The 21,669-nt window shown below is 47.6% G+C and overlaps 2 protein-coding genes across 2 annotated transcripts; one reads left to right on the top strand and one right to left on the bottom strand.

Moving 5' to 3' along the window:
* Positions 1-3,404: 3,404 nt before the first annotated feature.
* LOC143393683 (small ribosomal subunit protein mS27-like) lies at positions 3,405-5,501 on the top strand. The gene has a single exon (XM_076848097.2). It carries the CDS (start codon positions 3,440-3,442, stop codon positions 4,517-4,519), a length of 1,080 nt encoding a protein of 359 aa, XP_076704212.2. The 5' UTR covers positions 3,405-3,439; the 3' UTR covers positions 4,520-5,501.
* A 13,890-nt stretch (positions 5,502-19,391) lies between these two features.
* On the bottom strand, positions 19,392-21,185 carry Syndig1l (synapse differentiation inducing 1 like). Its single transcript, XM_076848096.2, has 3 exons — positions 20,751-21,185; positions 19,702-19,842; positions 19,392-19,550 (listed from the first exon to the last, which is right to left on the bottom strand). Exons 1-3 carry the CDS (start codon positions 21,183-21,185, stop codon positions 19,392-19,394), a joined length of 735 nt encoding a protein of 244 aa, XP_076704211.2.
* Between the last annotated feature and the right edge of the window lie 484 nt (positions 21,186-21,669).

The following is a 21,669-nucleotide window of genomic DNA, read 5'->3' as shown; positions in this document are numbered from 1 at the left end:
TCTCTATCTCCTTTAATCTATCCTTTCCCCCTCTCTCTTGATACTGGGAATTGAACCCAGGGCCTTATGTGCTGGGTAAGTGCTCTACCACTGAATTATACCCCTAACCCTTTTTGATTTTTTTTGTTGTTGAGACAGAGTCTTGTTGGCCTCCTGCCTCCGCCTTCTGAATAGCTGAGATTTCAGGTGTGCGTCGCCACACCTGGTCAACTCTATTCTTTATACCACAACCAGGAAGAAAAATTTTGAGATTCAAAGCTAAACAAGAAATTTATCTTGTCATTCTTATTTTCTCAGAAAAAAAGATGAAAATAATCACTTTAGAGTGGGAGAGACCTGGAAGACACTAAATGAAGCCAAGCAATGAAGGTTAACCAGAACAGTGATACATGTGACTGTTGTGGAATTCTTGCCAGAAATTTATAGCCTTGATCGCATCCTGAGAAAATATCAGATGAACTAAAATTAAGAGACATTCTGCATCGTGACTAGCCAGAACTCTTCAAAAGTGTCCATGTTGGGGTTGGGGACATGGCTCAATTGTACCTTGCATGCACAGGCCCTGGCTTTCATCCCTAGAGCCACCACCAAAAAAAAAAAAAAAAAAAAGTGTTCAGGCGATGTAAGACAAACTGAAAAGCTGTCACAGATTGGAGGAGACTAAGGGGATCAGATAATTCAATGCAATGTGGACTCTCAATTGGTTCCACAAGGGAAAAAAGGAGTTAGAAAAAAAACCCAAAAAACTGGTGAAACATAAATAAGCACTGTAGTTTAATTAATAGCATCATACCATTTCCTGGTTATTATCATTTTATTATACTTATGGGAGGTGTTAATATTAGGGAAATTAAGTAAAGGATATTTTGGAATTCCTTGGGCTATTTTTGTAGCTTTTTTATAGGATTAAAGTTATTTCAAAATAAAAAGAAAATCCTTAACATAGCCTTGGAGGTCCAGTATGGTCTAGCCTCTTCCTAGGTCTCAGTCACTCTTTCAGTATTACAGCCATACAAATCTTTTTCTTTCCCCCCCCCTCTCTCTCTCTTTGCTTTCTGCAGTACTGAGGTTTGAGGTTTTAATCCAGGGCCTCAAGAAAGGTAGGCAAGTGTTCCACCACTGAGCTACATCCCCAGCTCTTCTCATTTTTTTTTCTTTGAGACAGGATCTCACTAAATTCCCCAAGGCTGACTTTGAATTTACTATCCTCCTGTCTGAGCCACCCGAGTAGCTGGGTACAGGTATGCACTGTGACATCAGACCTTCCAGTCTTAATGTGCACTCAAGGGTTGAGAATCAGTGCTCAAAAGTCAATGTTCTGGATGAGCTTCAAGGCCTTATATAGTCCCTGGCACACAGTAGGTGCTCAAGAAATACAACAAATAAGCTGGGCACGTTAGCACATACTGTAATCCCAGCGATGTGGGAGGAAGAGGCATGAGGATCACAAATTCAGGCCAACCTCAGCAATTTGGTGAGGTCCTATCTCAAAATTAAAAAGAAAAAAAAAAAATGAAAAGATCTGGGAATGTAGTTCAGTGGTACAATGCCCCCAGGCTCAACCCCCAGTATCAAAAAACAAACAAACAAAAACAACAACAACAACAACAACAACAAAAACCAATAAAAGAAAATACAACAAATATTTGTTGAAGGAATAGTAAAAAAAACAAACCTAATGACAGGATGAATATAAATGTGCCATAAGCAGTGTATAGATCTTGGTCATTAATGATAATAACAATAATGATATAAAAAATAAAATGAAAATGAACCTTGAACTCCCCCCCTAAAAAAAAAGAACATTGAAGACATTAAAATAAATTTTATTTAACTTAGCTAGACACAGTATGATTTGACTTATCTGAGGACCTAGTGTAGGCAAATTCATAGAGATAGAAAGCAGATGGAGGTCACAAGGGGTTCGGGAAAGGGGAGTTAAATCATCTACTGGTTACAGAGTTTCTGTATGAGGTGATGAAACACTTTTAGAAATAGATAGTAATGATAGCTGTGTAACATTGTACATATAATTATTGGCAGTGAACTGTAAACTTAAAAATGGTTAAAAAAAAGCAAATTTTGATCATATATATGTGACTGTTTCCCCAAACAAAATAATAAGAAGGAAGTGGGGCAAGGGGTGTAGCTCAGTGGTAGAGACTATGCTTAGTATGCATGAGGTCCAGGATTCAATCCCCAGACCAGGGGGGAAAAATGAAGTACTGATACCTGTTACGGCATGGATAAATCTCAGGAACATGCTAAGTGACAGAAGCCAGACACAGAAAGTCACCTATTGCATCACACACACACACACACCAAATATATATATATATGTATATATATATATATTTGGTACCAGGAATTGAACCCAGGGGCACTTAACCACTGAGCCACATCCCCACCCATATTTGGTATATTATTTAGAGACAGGGTCTCACTGAGTTGCTTAGGGTCTTGCTAAGTTGCTGAGGCTGGCTTTGAACTCTTGATCCTTCTGACTCAGCCTCCCAAGCGGCTGGGATTACTGGCATGCGCCATCACGACCTGCAGCATGTTATCTTTTATATTAAGTAGCTAGAACAGGTGAGTACATAGATGGTTGCCGGGGGAGAAAAGGAGGGGAAATGGGGAGTAATTTGTTCACAGGCGTGGGTGTTCCTCTGGGGTGATGAAAAGTTTTCAACCTGAAGAGAGGCAGTAGCTGCACAACATTGTGAACACACTAAATGCCTCTAAATCGTACACTTTAAAATAGTCAATTGCAGCTGTTTGTGGTGGTGCACTTCTGTAATCTCAGCTATGCAGGAGACTGAGGCAGGGGGATTGAAAGTTCAAGGCCAGCCTTGGCAGCTTAGTGAGACCCTGTCTCAAAAAAAAAAAAAAAAAGAAAGAAAGAAAATTAAAAGGGCAGGGGACATGGTTCAGAGGTACAGCATCCCTGGGTTCAATCCCCAGTGCTGGGGAAAAAAAAGAAAAAAGAAAAAAAAATCAGTTATACTATGTGAATTTTATCTCAATTAAAAACAAAAACTAGGACGCTCCAAGATGGCGGCCCCTGTGGTGCGGCGCTGGCTGCAACCTGCCTCACCTCTCCCCGGCAGGTTGGTGACTGCTGCCCTGGTGGGGCTTCTTCATTAGGCCCCTGATTACTCCATTCCTTGAATGAAAGAAGCGACAAGCTTTCCAGAAGAGAGCAAATGCTTTGGGGATCTGGTTGCTAGAGAAGCCATTCGGGGGAAAAAGATGTCTGCTTTCTGCAGCATATGTGGACAGCCACAAATGGGAAGCAAGAGAAAAAGAACATTGTCACCTTGAGGTGCTTGCCTGTAATCCAGCAACTCCAGAGAGTGAGACACAGGATTGCAGTTTTAAAGTCTGAGCAACTTCAGGAGACCCAGACTCAACGTATTAAAAAGCTGATCTCGCATCTTTAATGGACCAAACATATGAGAGAAAGTTGCCTGTTAGTTCTTTAACAATCTCACGGTTTGTGGACAACATTTCATCTCGAGAAGAGATAGATCATGCAGAATATTACCTTTACAAATTTCGACATAGTCCCAACTGCTGGTACCTAAGAGACTGGACTATCCACACTTGGATTAGACAGTGTCTAAAATATGGTGCAGAAGACAAAGCTTTGTATACCCTTGTAAATAAGGTTCAATACGGAATTTTTCCAGATAACTTTACATTCAATTTACTGATGGATTCTTTCATAAAGAAAGAAAATTACAAAGATGCTTTATCTGTGGTTTTTGAGATCATGATGCAAGAAGCCTTTGAAGTGCCTTCCACCCAGCTTCTCTCCCTGTATGTTTTATACCACTGTCTGGAAAAGAAGACAGACTTCAGTTGGGAAGAAGAGAGGAACTTTGGTGCATCCCTATTACTTCCAGGCCTAAAACAAAAGAACTCAGTGGGTTTGAGTTCCCAGTTGTATGGCTATGCACTTCTTGGGAAGGTGGAATTGCAGCATGGGCTACGAGCTGTGTACAACAACATGCCTCTGATGTGGAAACCAGGCTACCTTGACAGAGCCCTTCAAGTGATGGAGAAAGTGGCCTCTTCCCCAGAAGACGGAAAGCTGTGTCGAGAAGTGCTCGATGTGCTAGAAGGAGTGCTGCACACGCTGACTTCCCCAGCTGAAGAAACTTCTGAGAAACAGTCCCAAGAAAGTGACGACAGCCAGGGCTCTGAAAACCTGGTGGAGCTGCTAGACATAGAGGAACCAGAACAATCCAAGCTGCCCAGATACCTGGAACGATTTAAGGCCTCACAGTCCAAGCTTCAGGCTCTGGGCCGAATTGAGTCAAAAAGCCTTTTGACTCTGACCACGCAGCTTGTCAAGGAAGAGCTCCCCACCTGTGAGGCAGAGGACCTCGCCACCTATGAGCAGAAGCTGCAGCAGTGGCATCGGGATATGATGCAGTTGATTCAGAGGGAGCAGGAGCAGAGGGAGAGAGCAAAACGGGAGCACCAGACCCAGAAAGCCTCAAAGGGAGCAGCTTAACAGGCCCCAGGTTATCCCTGCACAAGGACCTCCCTAGGCTGCCACAGCACTCACCATCGACAGGGCAGGTCCCCAGCCTCTACCAGCTGGCTTCTCAGATCAAGTTTCAGGTGGCCCAAAAGCCATGATGTGCTACGTATCAAGACACTGTGACTGCCCAGCCAGAAACCAAGAAGGGCTCAGGAACTCAGAAAGTGGCAAGTGGTTGGGCTGAAGCCATCAGCTGAATACCTTAAAAGGGACTTTTGAGGCTCTTGATGGTGCAGGGATCCTTTGTGAGTATGGAAGGTTGGCAGTACATAGTGAGGGAGCTGGGGGTGGGCACTGTGGCTGAACAGCCAGGGCTCCCTGTCCTCTGCCCAGGCACATCAGGCCAAGGTGAACAGCAGATCCTAAGACCTCAGCCCTCACTACCCTCTCTGTGAACTGTCCATGGGTGCTCAGTATTCCACTCCTCCTTCCCCCCCGTCTTGCCCATATGATTCTGCTCTGGGAAAAGTTTAGGACAGAGTGTACTCAGGACCATGACTCTGCTGGATTTAAATTTTAGACACTGATGGTAACATTTTGAGAATGTAAAAGCCTTTGAGGAGAAACCTAGCCCTAATTGTGAAGCCTTCTCAGCATGGCTTCATCACATTGGGGTAATTTTTCCAAAGCATTGTCTAGCTCCGTTTTCAAGGAGGTAGAAAGAGCCTTTTGTGTGTGCATGCACACACAACACACACACACACACATTTTTTGGTTAAGGAAGTTGGAGAAAATGAGAGATGGGTTGGGTCCTGAAGTACACAGATGATATGCAGAATTGTGAAACTGTCAGAAGATGGAAAATCCCTTCTTGAAGTTTTCTCCTCTGTGAAGGGGTCAGGGGACAGCTTTTGCTTGCTACGTAATGTTGCCTTTAAGGTCAATGGTGTATTTTTCTTGAGGATTATGTTCATTTATCAAGAAACTATGAAAATAAAGAATAAAATGAAAAAACAAACAAACAAACAAAAAAAAAAAAAACTAGGGGCTGGGGTTGTGGCTCAGTGGTAGAGCACTTGCCTAGCATGTGTGAGTCCCTGGGTTCCATCCTCAATGCCACATAAAAAGAAATAAAGTTATTGTGTCCATCTATAACTAAAAAATATATATTAAAACAAAACAAAACCAAAAACTGGGTGTGGTGGTATACTCCTGTAATCCTAGTGACTTGGGTGGCAGAAGAAGGAGGATTGCAAGTTCACATCTCGCCTGGGCCATCTAACTTAGTGAGATCCTGTCTCAAAAATAAAATTTGAGGGCTGAGGATATAGCTAGTTGGTAGAGTGCTTGCCCCACATGCACAAGGCCCTGGGTTCAATCCCCAACACCACCACCAAAATAATAATAATAATAATAATAATAATAATAATAATAATAGTAAAATAAAATTTGAGCTGGATGCGGTGGTGCATACCTGTAATCCCAGTGGCTTGGGAGGCTGAGGCAAGAGGATCCACGAGTTCAAAGCCAGTCTCATCAAAGGTGAGGTGCTAAGCAACTCCACGAGACCTTGTCTCTAAATAAAACACAAAATAGGGGTGGAGATGTGGCTTAGTGGTTAAGCCCCCCTGGTTTCAATCCCAAATACAAAAAAAAAAAAAAATTCTGGGTAGGAAGGAGATGGAAACAGCTCCGATCCACAGACTATGATTTGCAACGTTTACCTTGAAGTCTGTACCAAGTGGAAGACTTAATTAAATTAAACTAAGTTTAATCTAATTTAATAGAATTAAATGTGCCTCGGGGAGGGAGTTGGCTTCTGAAGGGAGGAATAATTTCTAAGCCGGAGAATTTCTAACCTGTTACAAAGTGGAGGCAATAATTGGCCCTTGGGAAACACAGGTAAGGAGGGCAGAGAATGAGGCCAGGCCAGGGGAAGAATCTTGCCCACATCCCTTAGGTCACAGTGGACTGTTAGCACAGGTTTGTAATCAGAGGTGGTCTTCAGGGACTATGGGCCTGACCACATAGTGGCCATTAAATTCTCAAGGGGGTCTGAGTCCCCAAAGAAGAGCTGGGCTGACGCTCTCTCCCAGCTGCCTGCGTTTGGCCAGGCCAGGCTCTTCCCCAGTTCCCTGCAGCAGCTGGTTCCAGGTCCTGTTGGCATCCTGAGCAGCCAGTTCTCTCTGGGTCTCTATCGCATCCTCCCCATCCGGGCTCCCTGGAGCTGTCCCCAGCCGCTCTTCCACTTGGACCAGCTCTGAGGTCTTTATCAGGGGCTTGGCTCCCAGGTGGGAGTCTGTGTGTCTTCTTGCCAGGGTGTCACCTACTGCCTCCCCCTCCTAACCGGCAACATTCTTGTTCCACCCTTTCCCTTTCTGAAGCAGCTCTCATGTCATTCATGAGTGATGAGCAATGTCCCAGTTGCCAAATCTGAAGTCACCTCAGGGCACCTCCTCCTCCTTCTCCTCCTCCCCCTCATCTTCTGAAAAGCTCCCCTCTCTTGACCTCCTCCACATTGTCCCTGCCTATCTGGAATTCCTGACTTTGGACACCACAGCTTTTCTGTATCCCTCTCTGTAATTTCAGTGCAAGTTTCCTTACTTTTAAAATAGTGAATATTTCTTTCTTATCTTTCTTTTCTTCTTTGGTACTGGATTGAACCCAGGGATGCTTAACCACTGTGTCACATCTCCACCCCACCCTTTGTTTGTTTGTTTTTTTGTACTGGAGATTGAACCACTGAGCCACACCCCCAATCCTATTTTGTATTTTATTTAGAGACAGGGTCTCACTAAGTTGTTAAGCTTCTCATCGTTGCTGAGGCTGGCTTTGAACTCCCAATCCTCCTATCTCAGCCTCCCCAGCCACCCACCCTTTTTTTATTTTAAGATATGGGTAATGTACACACATGGTAACAGAAGTCAAACAGAGCAAAAGAGCACATAAAGTTATTTCTTCCCTCCCTGATTATCTATTCCCCCCAGATCTCTCCCCAGGGGCACCTGTGCTTACCATCCTTTGATATTCTTCTACAACTGTCCAGTACAGTAGAATGTGACTAATGAGCACTTGAAATGTATCTAGTTTGAGTTGACATGTGTTGCAGTGTAAAGTACATGCTAGAGTTCAGCGACTTTGTGTGTGTGTGTGTGTGTGTGTGTGTGTGTGTGTGTATATATATATATATGAAGATTTCATTAATAATTTTAGAATACTGAGCTGGGCATAATGGCACATGCCTGTGATCCTAGCAACATGGGAGGCTGAGACAGGAGAATCATAAGTTTGAGGCTTGCCTTGGCAACTTAGTGAGACCCTGCCTCAAAATATAAATGAAGAAAGAAATGTTCCAGTCCTCCACAAAAAAGAATTGATTAAATCGTGAAACAATATATATGTTATATATATATACATATATATATGAATTGCTTAGCCCCCCCCCCCCACTTTTGGTACTAGGGATTGAACTCAGGGGCACTTAATCACTGAGCTACATCCCTAGCCCTTTTTTGTATTTTCTTTAGAGACAGGGTCTCACTGAGTTGCTTAGGGCCTCACTAAGTTGCTGAGGCTGACTTATGAACTTGCAGTTCTCCTGCCTCAGCCTCCTGAGCTGCTGGAATTGAAATGATAATATTTTTGTCATATTGGGATAAATAAAAAATACTAATATTAATTGTTTCTGTCACTGGTATTTTGCATTGAATCTAAATTACTTTGGGTAGTATGGAAACTTTAATATTGATTTTTTCAATCCATGAACATAGGATACCTTTTCATTTTTGTGTTCTCTTCAATTTCTTTAATATTTTATAATTTTAATTGTAGAATTCTTTTACCTGCTTTGTTAACTGTGCTCCTAGGCATTTAATTAATTTATTGATTGTAGCTATTGTAAATGGAATTGCTGTCTTGATTTCTTTTTCAGTCAGTTCATCACTGGTGTACTGATTTTTTTTTATATGAACATTATTTATAATTTTACAAAAACACAACATAGGCAGCTTAGATTCCAATATATCCTTTGCATAAATGCACTAACAAGGAAACATATGGATATAAATGTCATTGAACAAAGTACAGGGAAGATAACTTCCGTGGAAGCACCTAAATTTGCCTAACAGGAGAGAGAGAGAGCACCTAGCACTTCAGTCCTAAATGGGACATGATGGAATCTGCACCTACAGAAACAATCTGTCTTTGGCCATTCTGGTTCCTAAAGGCTCCATCTAATCCAGGGTAATTAAAGGTATTCTCTGGAGACTCCCAGGGCAAAGCAAGACACTATATTAACAATATACTGACTGGTTTGAAAAATTAAGTCAAAATGGATACTTTAAAAACTGAAAGGTTTTTTTTTTTTTAATATTATGTAATGTATTCTACAGACATTCCTCATCTTTACCCCACTGCTAGGGTCCATGAATAAGAGTAAGTTTTAGGAATGAGACATCTCATATGAACCTGGAGTTCAAGATGAAACCAGACTCTCTGCTTCTCTCAGTGGGTGGGCCTGTGTAAGTTGCAGGCCTCTGCAGCTGAGAAAGCCATTTTAATGTTAGCAGCTGATCCCAGCAGGGGTTGCCTACCTATTTTAGCTAGAAGGGTCACAGCTGGCAGAGCCAGATTCTTCACTCTCCAGCAACACTACAGATTTTTAAATGTTATTATTATTGTTGATTTTTTGCAGTATTGGAAATTGAACCTGGGAGTGCTCTATCAGTCCTTTTTAAAAATTTTTATTTTGAGTGTCTTTAGGCCAAGGCTCACCTTGAACTTTCAATCCTTCTGCCTTAGCTTCCTGAGTTCTGAAATTACAGGTGTGCATGGTGTGCACACCACCACACCCCAACACAGCTGGATGTTGACCTTGTGTGCTGCAACTTTGCTGAATTCATTTTATCAGTTCTAACAGTTTGGGGTAGAGTCTTTAGGTTTTTGTGTATATAAAATCACTTCATCTTCAAACAGGGAGAATTTGACTTCCTTCTTTCCAATTTGGACGCCTTTTAGTTCTTTCTCTTGCCTAATTGCTCTGGTTAGGATTTATATCTAGGAGAAATGAGTATCCTTTCAAAATTTTATTTGGGGAAGGTCAACTCTATCAGACTTGCCTTAAGGAAAGTTTACTTTAGCTAAATGGAGGCCAGGGAGGAAGTAGGGAGACCATTTCAGAGGTTCTCTTTCTTTCTTTCTTTTTTTGGATACACTTTAAAAAATTTTTATTTATGTATTTTCTTATGTGGTGCTGAGAATTGAACCCAGTGCCTCACATGTGCTGGGCAAGAGCTCTACCACTGAGTCACAACTCTGCTCTTCCTTTAATTTTCTTTCTTTCATTTAAATAATCTTTAAAGAATTATTGGACAGATTTAACATAGTATTTATTAGACTTTTGTTCTTATCATTTTGCTCCAGTCTTTTTTTTTTTTTTAATTTTGGTAAAAAGCACATAGAATTTATCATTCTGATTTTTCTTTTCTTTTCTTTCTTTTGTTCTTTTTTTTTGTGTGTACTGGATATTGAACCTGAGTGCTGTACTACTGACTGTATCCCCAGCCTTTTTTATTTTTTATTTTTTTAGAATTTTTTTTTCAATGTTTATTTTTCAGTTTTCGGCAGACACAACATCTTTGTTTGTATGTGGTGCTGAGAATCGAACCCGGGCCGCACGCATGCCAGGCGAGCACGCTACCGCTTGAGCCACATCCCCAGCCCAGCCCTTTTTATTTTGATTCTTTTTTTTTTTTAATGTGGTGGGTATTGAACCCAGTGCCTCATGTGTGCTAGGCAAGTGCTCTACCACTGAGCCACAACCCCAGCCCTTATTTTTATATTGAGACAGGGTCTTATTAAGTTTCTTAGGGCTTGCTTAGTTGCTGAGGTTGGCCTCAAACTTGAGATCCTCCAGCCTCAGCTTCCTGAGTCACTGGGATTATAGGCATGTGACACTGCATTTGGCAATCTTGCTCATTCTCTTTCTCTCTCTCTTTCTTTGGTACAGAGTATTGAACCCAGGGGTGATCAAACACTGAGCCACATCCTCAGCCCTATTTTGTATTTTTATTAGAGACAGGGTCTCACTGAATTGCTAAGTGCTTCACTAAATTGCTGAGAGTGATTTTGAACTCGAAATCCTCCTGCCTCCGCCTCCTGAGCTGCTGGGATTACAGGCGTGCACCATGGCACCTGGCTCCTTGCTGGCTCTGGCAATCTTGCTCATTCTTTTTTTTGGCACTGGGGATTGAACTCAGGCCCACTTGACCACTGAGCCATATCCTTAGCCCTATTTTGTCTCAATGAGTTGCTTAGTGCCTCGCTTTTGCTGAGGCTGGATTTGAATTTATGATCCTCCTGCCTCAGCCTCCCAGACGGCTGAGATTACAGGCAAGCGGCACGGCGCCCAGCTAATTTTGCTCATTCTTGAGTGCACAGTTTAATGGCGTGAAATACTTGTGTTGTGCAACTGATCTCCAGAACTTTCAATCTTTTCTTTTTAATTATATTTATTTTTTAGTTTTAGGCGGACACAATATCTTTATTTTATTTTTGAATCGCACCCAGTGCCTCACACATGCTAGGCAAGCACGCTACCACTTGAGCCACATCCCCAGCCCTGAGAACTTTCTAATTTTGTAAAACTGAAACTGTTTATTTATTAAACAACAACTTTCCACTTCTCCCCACAGTCCCTGGAAACCACCATTCTATATTCTGTTTCTATGAAGTCGATTACTGTACATACCTCTTGTAAGTAGAGTCATCCAGTGTGTGTCCTTTTGTAACAAAAGGATACGATGTCCTCGAGGTTCAGCCATGTTGTAGCATGTGACAGGTCGTTTAGGAGGCTTTTGCAGGAGTCTGAGCAAGAACTGATTTGGGACTTGGATTTAGCAGCAGAGAGAGCAAGAGGTAGAATCAACTGGGAGTGCACCTGTAATTCTGTGACTCAAGAGGCAGAGGCAGGAAGAGCATGAGTGCGAGGCCAGCCTCAGCAACTAAGTGAGACCCTGTCTCAAGATAAGAAATAAAAAGCATTGGGGAGGTAATTCAGTGGTAGAGTGCCTCTGGGTTCAAATCACAGTACAAAATAAATGAAGAGGGAGGTCAAGTCACTGAACTAGGGGCAGGGTGATGGGAAGGGGGTAGGTTGGGGAGCAGCAGCTCCTGCCTCCAGCCATGGCTTCAGAAAGGGATGTGGACAGGGCAGTGGCACCTATAATTGTGGACTTCTTTGGAGGATGTGACTCAAAAGTGACCCAGGGCCTGTGACTGAGTTGAGAGCAGAGAAAAGTGTGAAAGAACCTCTTTTCTGACTTCAGCCCAGAGCCTCAGGGAACCAGAGAAGAAGGGCAAGCAATCACTCTGGCTCTTTGTCCTGCTGTCTTCAGGCCTCACAGCAGCAGAGGGTGGTCTTTATGACAGCCCAGATGAAAGGAGCAGGTGGGTAAGGCTTGGTGTTCTGCCCTGGATATGTGGATGCTCCGAGGCTGGCCGCACCCTAGGGTCCCCACTGCTCTCTGGTCTCATCCTTCTTTGAACTGTAAAGCCCCTCCCGCCTTGAGGTCCCCTCCCTGCTCTGATCTTCCCGCAAGAAGTGACCATCCTCCCTCTGAGAGAAGCCTCTGTAGAGTGAATCCCCACTGGGGCAGTCTGCAGAGTGTGCCAAGTGGCTTCTGCCCAGTGATATTCACAGCGAGCTCGAGTCCACTGAAGCCAGGTGTGGGCACGAACCCCACTCTGAGAAGAGCAGATGTGTTATAGATGTGGCCTCGCATGTCAGCAGGTGTGGTGGCAGCTCAGGAAAGGGGTGGTTAGTTCCATGTGGTGTGGGGTGGAAGTGAGTCGACAGAGGGCTGCACTATATATATATATATATATATATATATATATATATATATATATATATATATATAATTATTTTTTTTTTTGGAGGGGGAGTGTTACTGAGGATTAAATCCAGGGGTGCTTTACCACTGAGCCACACCCCCAGCCCTTTTTATTTCTTATTTTGAGACAGGGTTTGGCTAAGTTGCTGAGGCTGGCTTTGAACTTTCCATCCTCCTGCCTCAGCCTCTGGGGCTGCTAGGATCACAGGTGTGTACCACCAAGGCTGGCAGAAGATAATTTCTTGAAACTTCTCTGGGAAGATTTTTTTAAAATATCAGTTTGGAAGATAAAAAAAAGTTGGGGGAGTATAGAAAAATAAGGGAATTCCAGGAGGGTGACGAGCCTGTGCAAAGGTGGGGGCTTGGGACAAGGTCCATGTCTTTATTAGCTGTCAGTGGGGTCCACCCTGGATCAGTAGGGTCCGGATAAGCCAGGATTTTGGCTTTAGTCTCTGGTGGGGTGGGGAAGGTGGTAAGGAACTCTGACAGGGAAGGCATTGAGGGTCAGAGTCTGCTGGAGATAACCTCTTTCTTTCTTCTTTCTTCCTCCTCCTCCTCCTCCTCCTCCTCCTCCTCCTCCTCCTTCATGGATGCAATACATTTATTTAATTTATTTATTTTTATGTGGTGCTGAGAATGGAACCCAGTGCCTCTCCTGTGCTAAGCAAGCGCTCCACCACTGAGCTAGAACCCCAGCCCTGGAGATCACTTTAAGAAATTCCATATAATGGCTACTACACATCCAATGCTATTATGGGGAGCCACATAAGTATTTATTTCTGCAATGTTTGCAGTCACCCTGGCAGTAGCCACACCCAGGAATCTCATTTTCCAGATGGGGGGACATCAAGGAGCCGGATTGCACAGCCGATTGCACAGCCGAGGATGGAGCTTGAACTATGCATCTGGCTGCAAGGAGGTGGTGCTTTTAGCCTCTGAGTCACACTGTATCCCTGGCCAGCTCTGAGCAGAAGCACAGGGAAGGGCTGGAGGGTGACCAGTGGGGAAATGACCAGGAGTTGGCTTCAGGTGGAATGAAGGCAGTGGGTGAGGCTGAAACCTCACCTGGCTTCCACAAGCCATGCTGCCATTCATGGAGCTGTGGACCTTTGCCCCAGCCTCAGTCTCCTGTGTGTAAAACAGGAGTCTCTGCCTCTGTGGTAGAGAGCCCAAAGGGTCCTTTGTGCACTTAAGATGCTCTGTTAACATAGCCTTCTCTTGCATCACCCTGGCTGCACTCACTGGTACAAACATGTCTGCCCACTGTTTCCTATGTGCCCTTCCTGGCCACCTCTGGGGGTACCCTGCCCTATAGGAGTTTCTGTCACTTCCTCTTGGAGTTGGAACCGGCTTTGAAGCCTGCCTGGCACTTCAGAGGGAGAGAGGCAAAGGCAGTTCAAAGGATGTGGGTTGGGAGTGTTTGGAAATGCAGACGGGCTGCACGAGAGAGCACTTTTATTTTTGCTCTGAACATTTGAGTCTCCCCATGGGAGTTCACCTGTCCAGAGTAGCAGCTCCCCTGTCATGGAGAGGATGTGAGAACCCCTGGGGGTGCTTGTGGCAAGTTAAAGCAAGGTTGTCACCCTCCAGCCCCACTCAGGCCATGCCACCAAAAATAGAAGGGCCACCATGTCAGCCTTGGGGAGGGGCTGGCTGGGGACTCCTCTGAAGCAGGACCTGGCCTGGGAAGCGAGCGTATTGATATGCACAGGGTGCAGCAGCAGATGTCCCTGGGTTTTCTGTGTCTCTGTGGCAGGAGGCATCACCAGCTTAGTCAGCCACTTCAGGGCCTGGGAAGCAAGACCTGGCCTTGGTTCATAGCCTTCTGTGTGACACTGGGCATCTTATCACCTTCTCTGGGCCTCAGTTGTCTCTTCCATAGTATGAAGGACTGGCTTGCTCACCTCCGAGATTCCTTGTGCTGCAATTTTCCAGGATTCGTGTCCTCTAGGACTTGGCCCTGCCCTCTGCCCCAGCACCATCCACTCACAATCACCCTCTGAGCGGGCCTTGGCCTGGCTGAGCCAGGACATGTGCTGACACCATCTCTGGAAAGCAGCAGCGATACAGGGTGCACAAAAGGGGCTGCTTTGCCCAGTGCCCCTGCTTGGGGAGCTTCTCCAGGAAGAGGAGAGGCTGTGAGCGCTGGACAGCGAATGGCTTCGTGGGCCAGCAGGCAGGGTGACATTGGGGATATTTAATTAGCAGTTCAGTTCCAGTAGGAACCAATGTATTTGGGGAGGGGTTGCTGTGGCAGCCGCTGACCCTTCATTCTGTGGTGGGGGGAGGGCTGGGGGTCCTAGAGAGGAGCCAGGGAAGCAGAAAGGGAACTATTTGGAGGGTTTGATGCAGGATGGGGTCTATTTATTAACTGCATTGAAGTATGTCACTGACTTGACAGCCCGTGTGACTGTATACCGTGACCTGCTGTCCATCAGCTTGTTTGTGGGGAGGGAGGGAGGGTCAGAGAAGGCTGCCCAGGCCTCGTGAGTTGGTTTCTAGTCATTTCCGCCATCAGAAAAATTCCTTTTATTCAAAGTGGGGACAGGTCAGCGTCCTTGCTTTGCCTAGCCCCCTGCTACGGGCCCTGGCCTGCCACCCTAGGATACCCCTTCTTCCCTGGGGGTTGGGATTCAGTGAAGGGGACGTCATCTCCTCATTCCTTCCCACATGGCACCCTTGGCCCTGTGGCCTACCCAGCGCAGGAACTGGCCCTGCAGCTGGTCACCACAGACTAGGTGGCCTCAGCTCCTTGTTCTCTGTGTCCACCTTGCTCAGCCCCCGGCCTCCCAGCCCAGCATACTGCCCAGCACCCCTCCCTAAGTCCTCCATCATCCAGGTGAGGACCTTGCCCATCTTATGCCTGCCTGGCTGTGAAGGAGAGCATGGTGGTGGGGTTGGGAGGTGGGGGGCAGTGGGAACAGGTGCCATTTGAGGGCAGCTGGTGGAGGGAGACTCTGGATTCTTGGTGCAGGGCCCCTGCTCTGCCGGCTGCCCCGACTTCCCTGTGCGGCAATTTCGGTTTCTATTTTAAACAGTTTGGGTTGGTTGCTTCCCTGCCTTCCTGCTGGGTGTTTATAGTGAGCAAAATAATTGGTAATATTTGCACAGATGTGCTGGCACTGCAGCTCATCATGGGCACCTTTACCCAGGGGACCCTCCCTGCCCCCAGCCTCTCTCTGCCAGCCCGAGAAGCCAGCCTGAAGGGGAAGGACTGGAGCCCCCCAGCTTCCCAGGAGCCTCAGGCAGGAGGCACAGGCAGAGCTGGGAAGCAGGAGGCCTCAAGCGCCCCAGGCAAGCCAGAGGCAGGCCTCATCCAGGCGCCCAGAGTGTCACTGAGCCTGTGCTCCAAGAACTGAAGGACAAACCCAGGCTCCACAGGATGGGTCCTTCCTAAGGGGTAGAGGTGGGCAGGGGAAGCCTCCAGGGCCCCGTTTCTGATCCCCCTTTCTCCTGTAGAACCTGATTTGCAGTTGAGAGTGGGGAGGGAGGTGAAAGGGGTGGAAATAGTAAATCAAGCCAGGCGACACGGCACTCTGGAGGCTGAGCAGTGGGATGGTTTGAACTGCAGAGTCAGGAGTGGGAGACCAGCCTGGGCCACATGGCAAAACCCCATCTCAAAAGTAAATAAATATAAATCAAATCAAATACAAAATCACTTGGCTTTCTTCTTTTCAAGGCCTGGCATAACATACTGGGGCTGGGAAGGAGGTGGGAATTTTCTGGGCTGTGAGGAGTCCGCTTAGCCCAAGCAGAGCCTGGACTGGGCAGTGCCTGGTGATGGGATGAGGCCTCAGAGCAGGGGACCAGGTGAGACTGCTCAACTGCCATGCCCCCTTCTTACCCCTGCACGATGGGTGCTCAGGTGCCTGGGCTCCTGCAGTTTTTGTACACATGTGGGCAGCGCCTGTGAATGAAGGCATACAGAGCTGCGTGGCTGTGTGTGCAGATACAGGTCTATCTGTGTAGGTGCATGTGTGTGCAAGCAGGTGCATATAGGTGAGTGTGAACATACTTGTGTGCCTGGGTTTGGGCTCCCCACAAAGCCAACCGTGAGAAAAGGGTTCACTGGCAGGTAGTTTACTGGGAGGTGACACCAGCGAGCAGAAGTGGGGAGGAAGACAGAGGATGCAGCAGGGAGGGGCAGGCTGCTGAGCAGACTTTTGCTGTGGACCTCTGGGAACCAGTGGGGAATTGGACTGGTCTTCTCCCACCCCAGGGGCAAGACATCAAGGCTATTTACCCATCTACCCGCATTGGTCATTGGCTGGAGCCTGGGTTATTTCTCCTGCAATTTCTACTTTTTCTGCCTGTTGGTCACATGTCACAGAGTCTCCTGGAAGTGGCTTTCAGTGTGCAGAGGGAAGGGAAGAGGAGATCTGGGTTGACACTGGCACATCTGCTCAGTGTGGGATGAGGTGGACACAGTGATGTGGCAACCAGGGCCCTTCAGGAAGGACGGACAACTCCCCAGCTGCTGTAGGTGCTGGCAGTGAACAGTTTCAGAACAAGTTCCCTTGGTGGGGTGGGGGTGGGGGGTTGTCACTGCAGCTGAATAAAGGTGTCTTGCTCAAGGTCACACCCCTTTCGGGTGGCCCACATCCAGTGACTGATCGATAAAAAGGTAGGAAGACTCGGCCCTTTGCTCTGCCTTGTATCAACTCTGAAGGGCATCCAGGCTCTTCTGAGGGTTGGCCCAGGCTGTAAGTTGAGACTGTGTCACAGTTGACCTTACCCTCTGCCCAGACTACCCTTCCATAAGTGCATACTGCTTACTAATCTCTTCCAGGGACACCCAACCCAGATGGTGTGCATGCACGTGCGCACATGCATGTGTGTGTGAGTGTGCAGAAGTGCAGAGCTGTGCAAGTAGGTGCACACAGAGCGCATGGTGTGCATAACCTACCTGCCTAGGTCTCCCATACTCAGTGGTCTAAAGGCAAGGCCAGTCCCTCTGCTGACCCAGGCAGGAGCAAGGTGGTCCAGGTCTAAGAAGATGTTGGGGATTTGCTGTGAGGCTAGAGCCTGAGGCAGGTAGAGATAGCTTCCCAACCACCAGCAGCAGGATTAGCTCCTGGGATGGAAGATATGGGGAGCGCAAGAATAGACAGCAGGGGAAAGGGGCCATTGGCTCCCTATACCCTATATCCACCCTTGGCAGCTCCAGGCAATTCTGTGGACCCTTACAGCTCACATTCCTTCAAGTGACCTCTGAGGCTCTTGAGCCTATGAAGGATTTTTCTCCAGGCATAGATCCTGCCTTGTCTTACCTATGCAGGCCATTTGCCTACATCCAGAGGAGTACATCCTGGGCTGGCAGAGCCTCTGGCCACCCTTCCTCCTGAAACCCAAACTGGGCTTGTCCTCTCCAGAGGCTGCTGGGGGTCAGAAGCAGCAGGGATGATGATGGAGGTCAATACTGGAGGAACATGGGATGTGGGCATGGTGGCCACAGGCGAGGACAGTAAGAGAGGCCCAGAGGGCACCAGGTGTTACAGAAAAGTTTATTTCAGGATAAATAAATACAATAAGGGGGATTAAAACTGCCAATGTTGCAGGGATTGGAGGGCTGGGTGATGCATAATGTAAGGGAAGATGTGGGACAAGGATTCGTGGGGGGTAGAGCCATAGCCCCATCTGAGCTCTGGACGGGGCACAGGAATAACCACATTCCCCAAATCTCGCAGCAATCATCTTGTAACTGGAGCCCCCAGGGGCCTGCCTTCCCGAGGTGCTGTCTGCCTGTCTGCCTGATGGGTGCGGGTGGGAGGCAGGTGTCAAGAGCAACCCTGACATATCAGTGACAATGCCCCTAGCCTGGCCAGGGGTCCAACCACTGAACCCCCAGCATTCAGAGATGAGAAATCATTACTGGTCTTTGAGAGAGCAGCTCAACCTGGCTCCTCATGTTGGCAGAGTACTCAGAAATGGCTGCCATTTGGCTCCAGCTTGAATGTTTCAGGCAGCATCTAAATAGCTTGGAAACCCCAGGGGGGCCCTTGCCACAGCCCTGCCCACCAAGACAAGGAGTTATGTGGAAACAATTCCCTTAGGAGGATTCTACTCATCTTTCTGGGCCTTGCTCAGAGGACCCCTTCTCTGGAAAGATCCTCCTGAGTTCAGCTGGCTCCTCAGCACTCCCCTCTCCTGGGACCCTCCTCTCCTCTAGACTCATCCCCCCTTTCCTCGCCATCTTTCCTGCAGGTTGGACCTAGGGCTCTGTGCCCTGTGGCTGGGCTGAGGGCATGTTCTCTTAGACTCCCTGGGAGGACAGCAGCTTTGGACCCCACAGGCAAAGCCCAGAAAGGATGGTGGGAGTGGGGAACTGGGGCACAGGGGGAGGCCCGTGAAGTCCAGCAGTGTTTCAGGGCCCTCAATCTCTCTGCCTTTGCTTTCGCCTTTTCTTCTTGCAGCTCCAGGGTCCTGCCCTTGGTTCAGAGTTTACATGCTGAGACTCCCTTCTCTATCCAGGGTCTAGGGTCTTACTTGCTCACAGGGGAGACAAACAGTTCCCAGAATCAGACAGTGCACCTCGTCTCCATGTTTTTCCTTCCTGACTGACTGGGTTGGGGCATCATGGGGCCAGAGAGTAGACTTGGGAGAAGCTGCTCAAGCTGTCCCCAGGTGAAGACCCCGATGGGCTAAAAGGACTAGGTCAGGACTCCTGTCCCCTGGCAACCCCTTCCTTCCCTGGAACCTCCTGCTCTTTCTCTGTGGGGAAGCTGGTGAGTAGCTGGTGGGCTGCCTGCAGGGTGGGAGACCCTATAGAGAATGAGCAGAATGGGCTGGGCTAGGCCTTTGTAGGCAGGGTGGACAGCCCTGATTCTGCTTCCTGTCAGTGATCCTAGCCTGCTCCGAGGCTGGGAGCAATGGGTGGGAAGAAGTGAAGGTTGAGCTCTGCACGCCATGTTCATAGTTCTGGGGGCCAGGACTCTCCGTGGTCTGCAGCCCCAAGCCCCGCGGCTTCCTCAGGTAGACCAGGGGAATCAGGACGCAAGTTCTACTGGCCACTAGCCATGGCCATTCTGGGACATGTAAGCTGCCAGAGCTACCACCACAGCCACATAGAGGCCAGCCCCCACTGCGATGGAGAGTGTGGCCAGGAAAAGGGCCCGGCGGGAGGTGGTGCTGGCCAGGCGGAAGTCCCCTTTGGAGATGGCCTTGGTGGTCTAGGGAGAGAGACGTGCTGATGTAAGGGAGCAGCCTCACACCCACAAAACAGTCCAGCCCACCAGGACCCCATTCTGCAGATGAGGGTGTCAAGCCCTCCAGTGGGGAAAGGTGGCCAGAGAAGCAGCCCTGGGCCCCAGGTGTACTTACCCCCTGGGAGAAATAGAAGGCAGCGATGCCCAGTGGCCAAAAGCAGCAGAGCATGGAGAAGAGAGTAAGACCCAGGTGGTCCCTGGGAGGCAGCGTGAGGAAGTTGTCTTCACTTTCACTTTCTGTGGAGGTTGCCTCACTCTGTGGAACAGTGGGGTCACCCCAGCCCTGTCAGACTGGCAAGGGTTCAAAAGAAATAAAAAAGGTACTATCCAGGGCAATGATGTGGAGCGACAGGGAGTGTAGGTTGGTCTTGCGGCTCTACCAAAAGCCTTGACAGACCTGAATCTACTCTTGGGAATTTATCTCCAGGAAAATGCAAGTCTCTATATCCAGGGATGTTCATCATAGCATAGCAATTGTGTGAAAGATGAGAAACACTCTCAATGCCCAGTGACCAGGAGATTGAGTTAATAAACGACAGAAGTCATAAGGAAGACCACACAACTTTAAAAAACACCTTGTGGAAAATATTAAATTATATGGAGCAATATTGAAAAACCAGGCTATGAAACTATGTATAGAAAGATCTCTTTGGGGGAAAGGTGAAGAGGAAAAAACCCATGTGAATAAAAAGAGATGTAGACAATCATCCACCAAAATAATAATGTTATCTTTGAGTGATAAGTAGTTGTCATTTATCACTTGTCTTAATAAATATTCAACACAAGCTAATGTCTGTCTGTCTGTCTGTCTGTCTGTCTCTGTCTCTCTCTCTCTCTCTCTCTCTCAGTACTGGGGATGAAATCCAGGTTACCTTTGCACTGCACTACATTCCCAACTCGTTTTATTTTTTATTTGACACATGGTCTTGATAAGTTGCTGATGCTGGCCTTAAACTTACCATTCTCCTGCCTCAGCCTCCTGAGTCACTGGGATTACAGGTGTGTGCCACGGTGCCCAGCTAAGCTAGTGTTTTTCAAAGTGTGGGCTGCACCTGGGTCAGAAGAACCTTTCCTTTGGTGGCAAATAGATTCCTGGGCCATCGTCCAAGCCTGTTAAATCTGCCTCTGCTCCTGGGAGTCTGCATCTTAAACACATCTGCTCACCTCCTCCTCCTCCTGGCTGTCCTCCTGGCCCTGCAGCTCCTCTTGAACCCCGTAGGACACAGTATGGATAGTGACATCCTCTTCAGCTTGGCCAGGTTCCGTGCACTGCTCTGTGGGCCCTGCCTGGGGCTCCTTGGCCTCTGTGAAGCTGGTCTCACAGCTGCCTGCCCGGGGCTCCTTGACCTTGTCCCTTCCCAAGAGGCAGCTGGGCCGATACCAGGCCTCCACAGCCAGCTGCAGGGACCCTGGGTCCAGGAGTTGGTGGGTGTGAGCAGGGCCAGCACCACCCAGGAGGTAGGAGTAGAGCTTCTCCTGGTAGGACCAGCTGGGCGGGGCCTCTGCGTAGGGATAAGGGCTGCGGAGGTGGGCGGGGCTGCGGAGGTGGGCGGGGCTCCCAGGCAGCAGCGGGTTCTGTAGTTCACTCAGGCTCTCCATAGTTCTGCGGGCTATTGCCAGACAGGGGAGACCCGGCCAGCCTCACAGCCCTCGCAGAGCCTGTTGGGAGAGCAAGATAGACAGACACTGAGGCCGAGGCACCTCATGCAGGACCTGAAGTGGCTCCGAATGCGCGCTGTGCCTTCTGACTTGGCTCTCCCCTGTCTTGCCACTTGTCACTTATGGAACCTTGAGCTGGCTACTCCCAGAGCCTCAGTTTCTGTGTCTGTGAAGTGGGGATAACAGCATACTTACCTCAGAGAGTTGATTCACTCATTTATCCTCAAAACACATATTTATTGAGCACCAACCAGATGTTGTACCAGCTGCTGGGGATACAGTGATGGGAAAGGAGAGAACAGGGGAAAGGAAGGTTGCCCACTTTGTCTCCATGGAGCTTAGAGGCAGGTGCAGAAGACAGCTGTAAAATATCATCTCTGTTCTAAATGAGAAGAACGGTAGGTAGGTGTTCAAACTGGACAGA

Source organism: Callospermophilus lateralis, chromosome 3, assembly GCF_048772815.1.
Source record: "Callospermophilus lateralis isolate mCalLat2 chromosome 3, mCalLat2.hap1, whole genome shotgun sequence".
In the NCBI taxonomy this organism is placed as follows: Eukaryota; Metazoa; Chordata; class Mammalia; order Rodentia; family Sciuridae; genus Callospermophilus; species Callospermophilus lateralis.
Note: the sequence above shows the minus strand (reverse complement) of the source record. Positions and strands in the feature narration are given on the sequence as shown.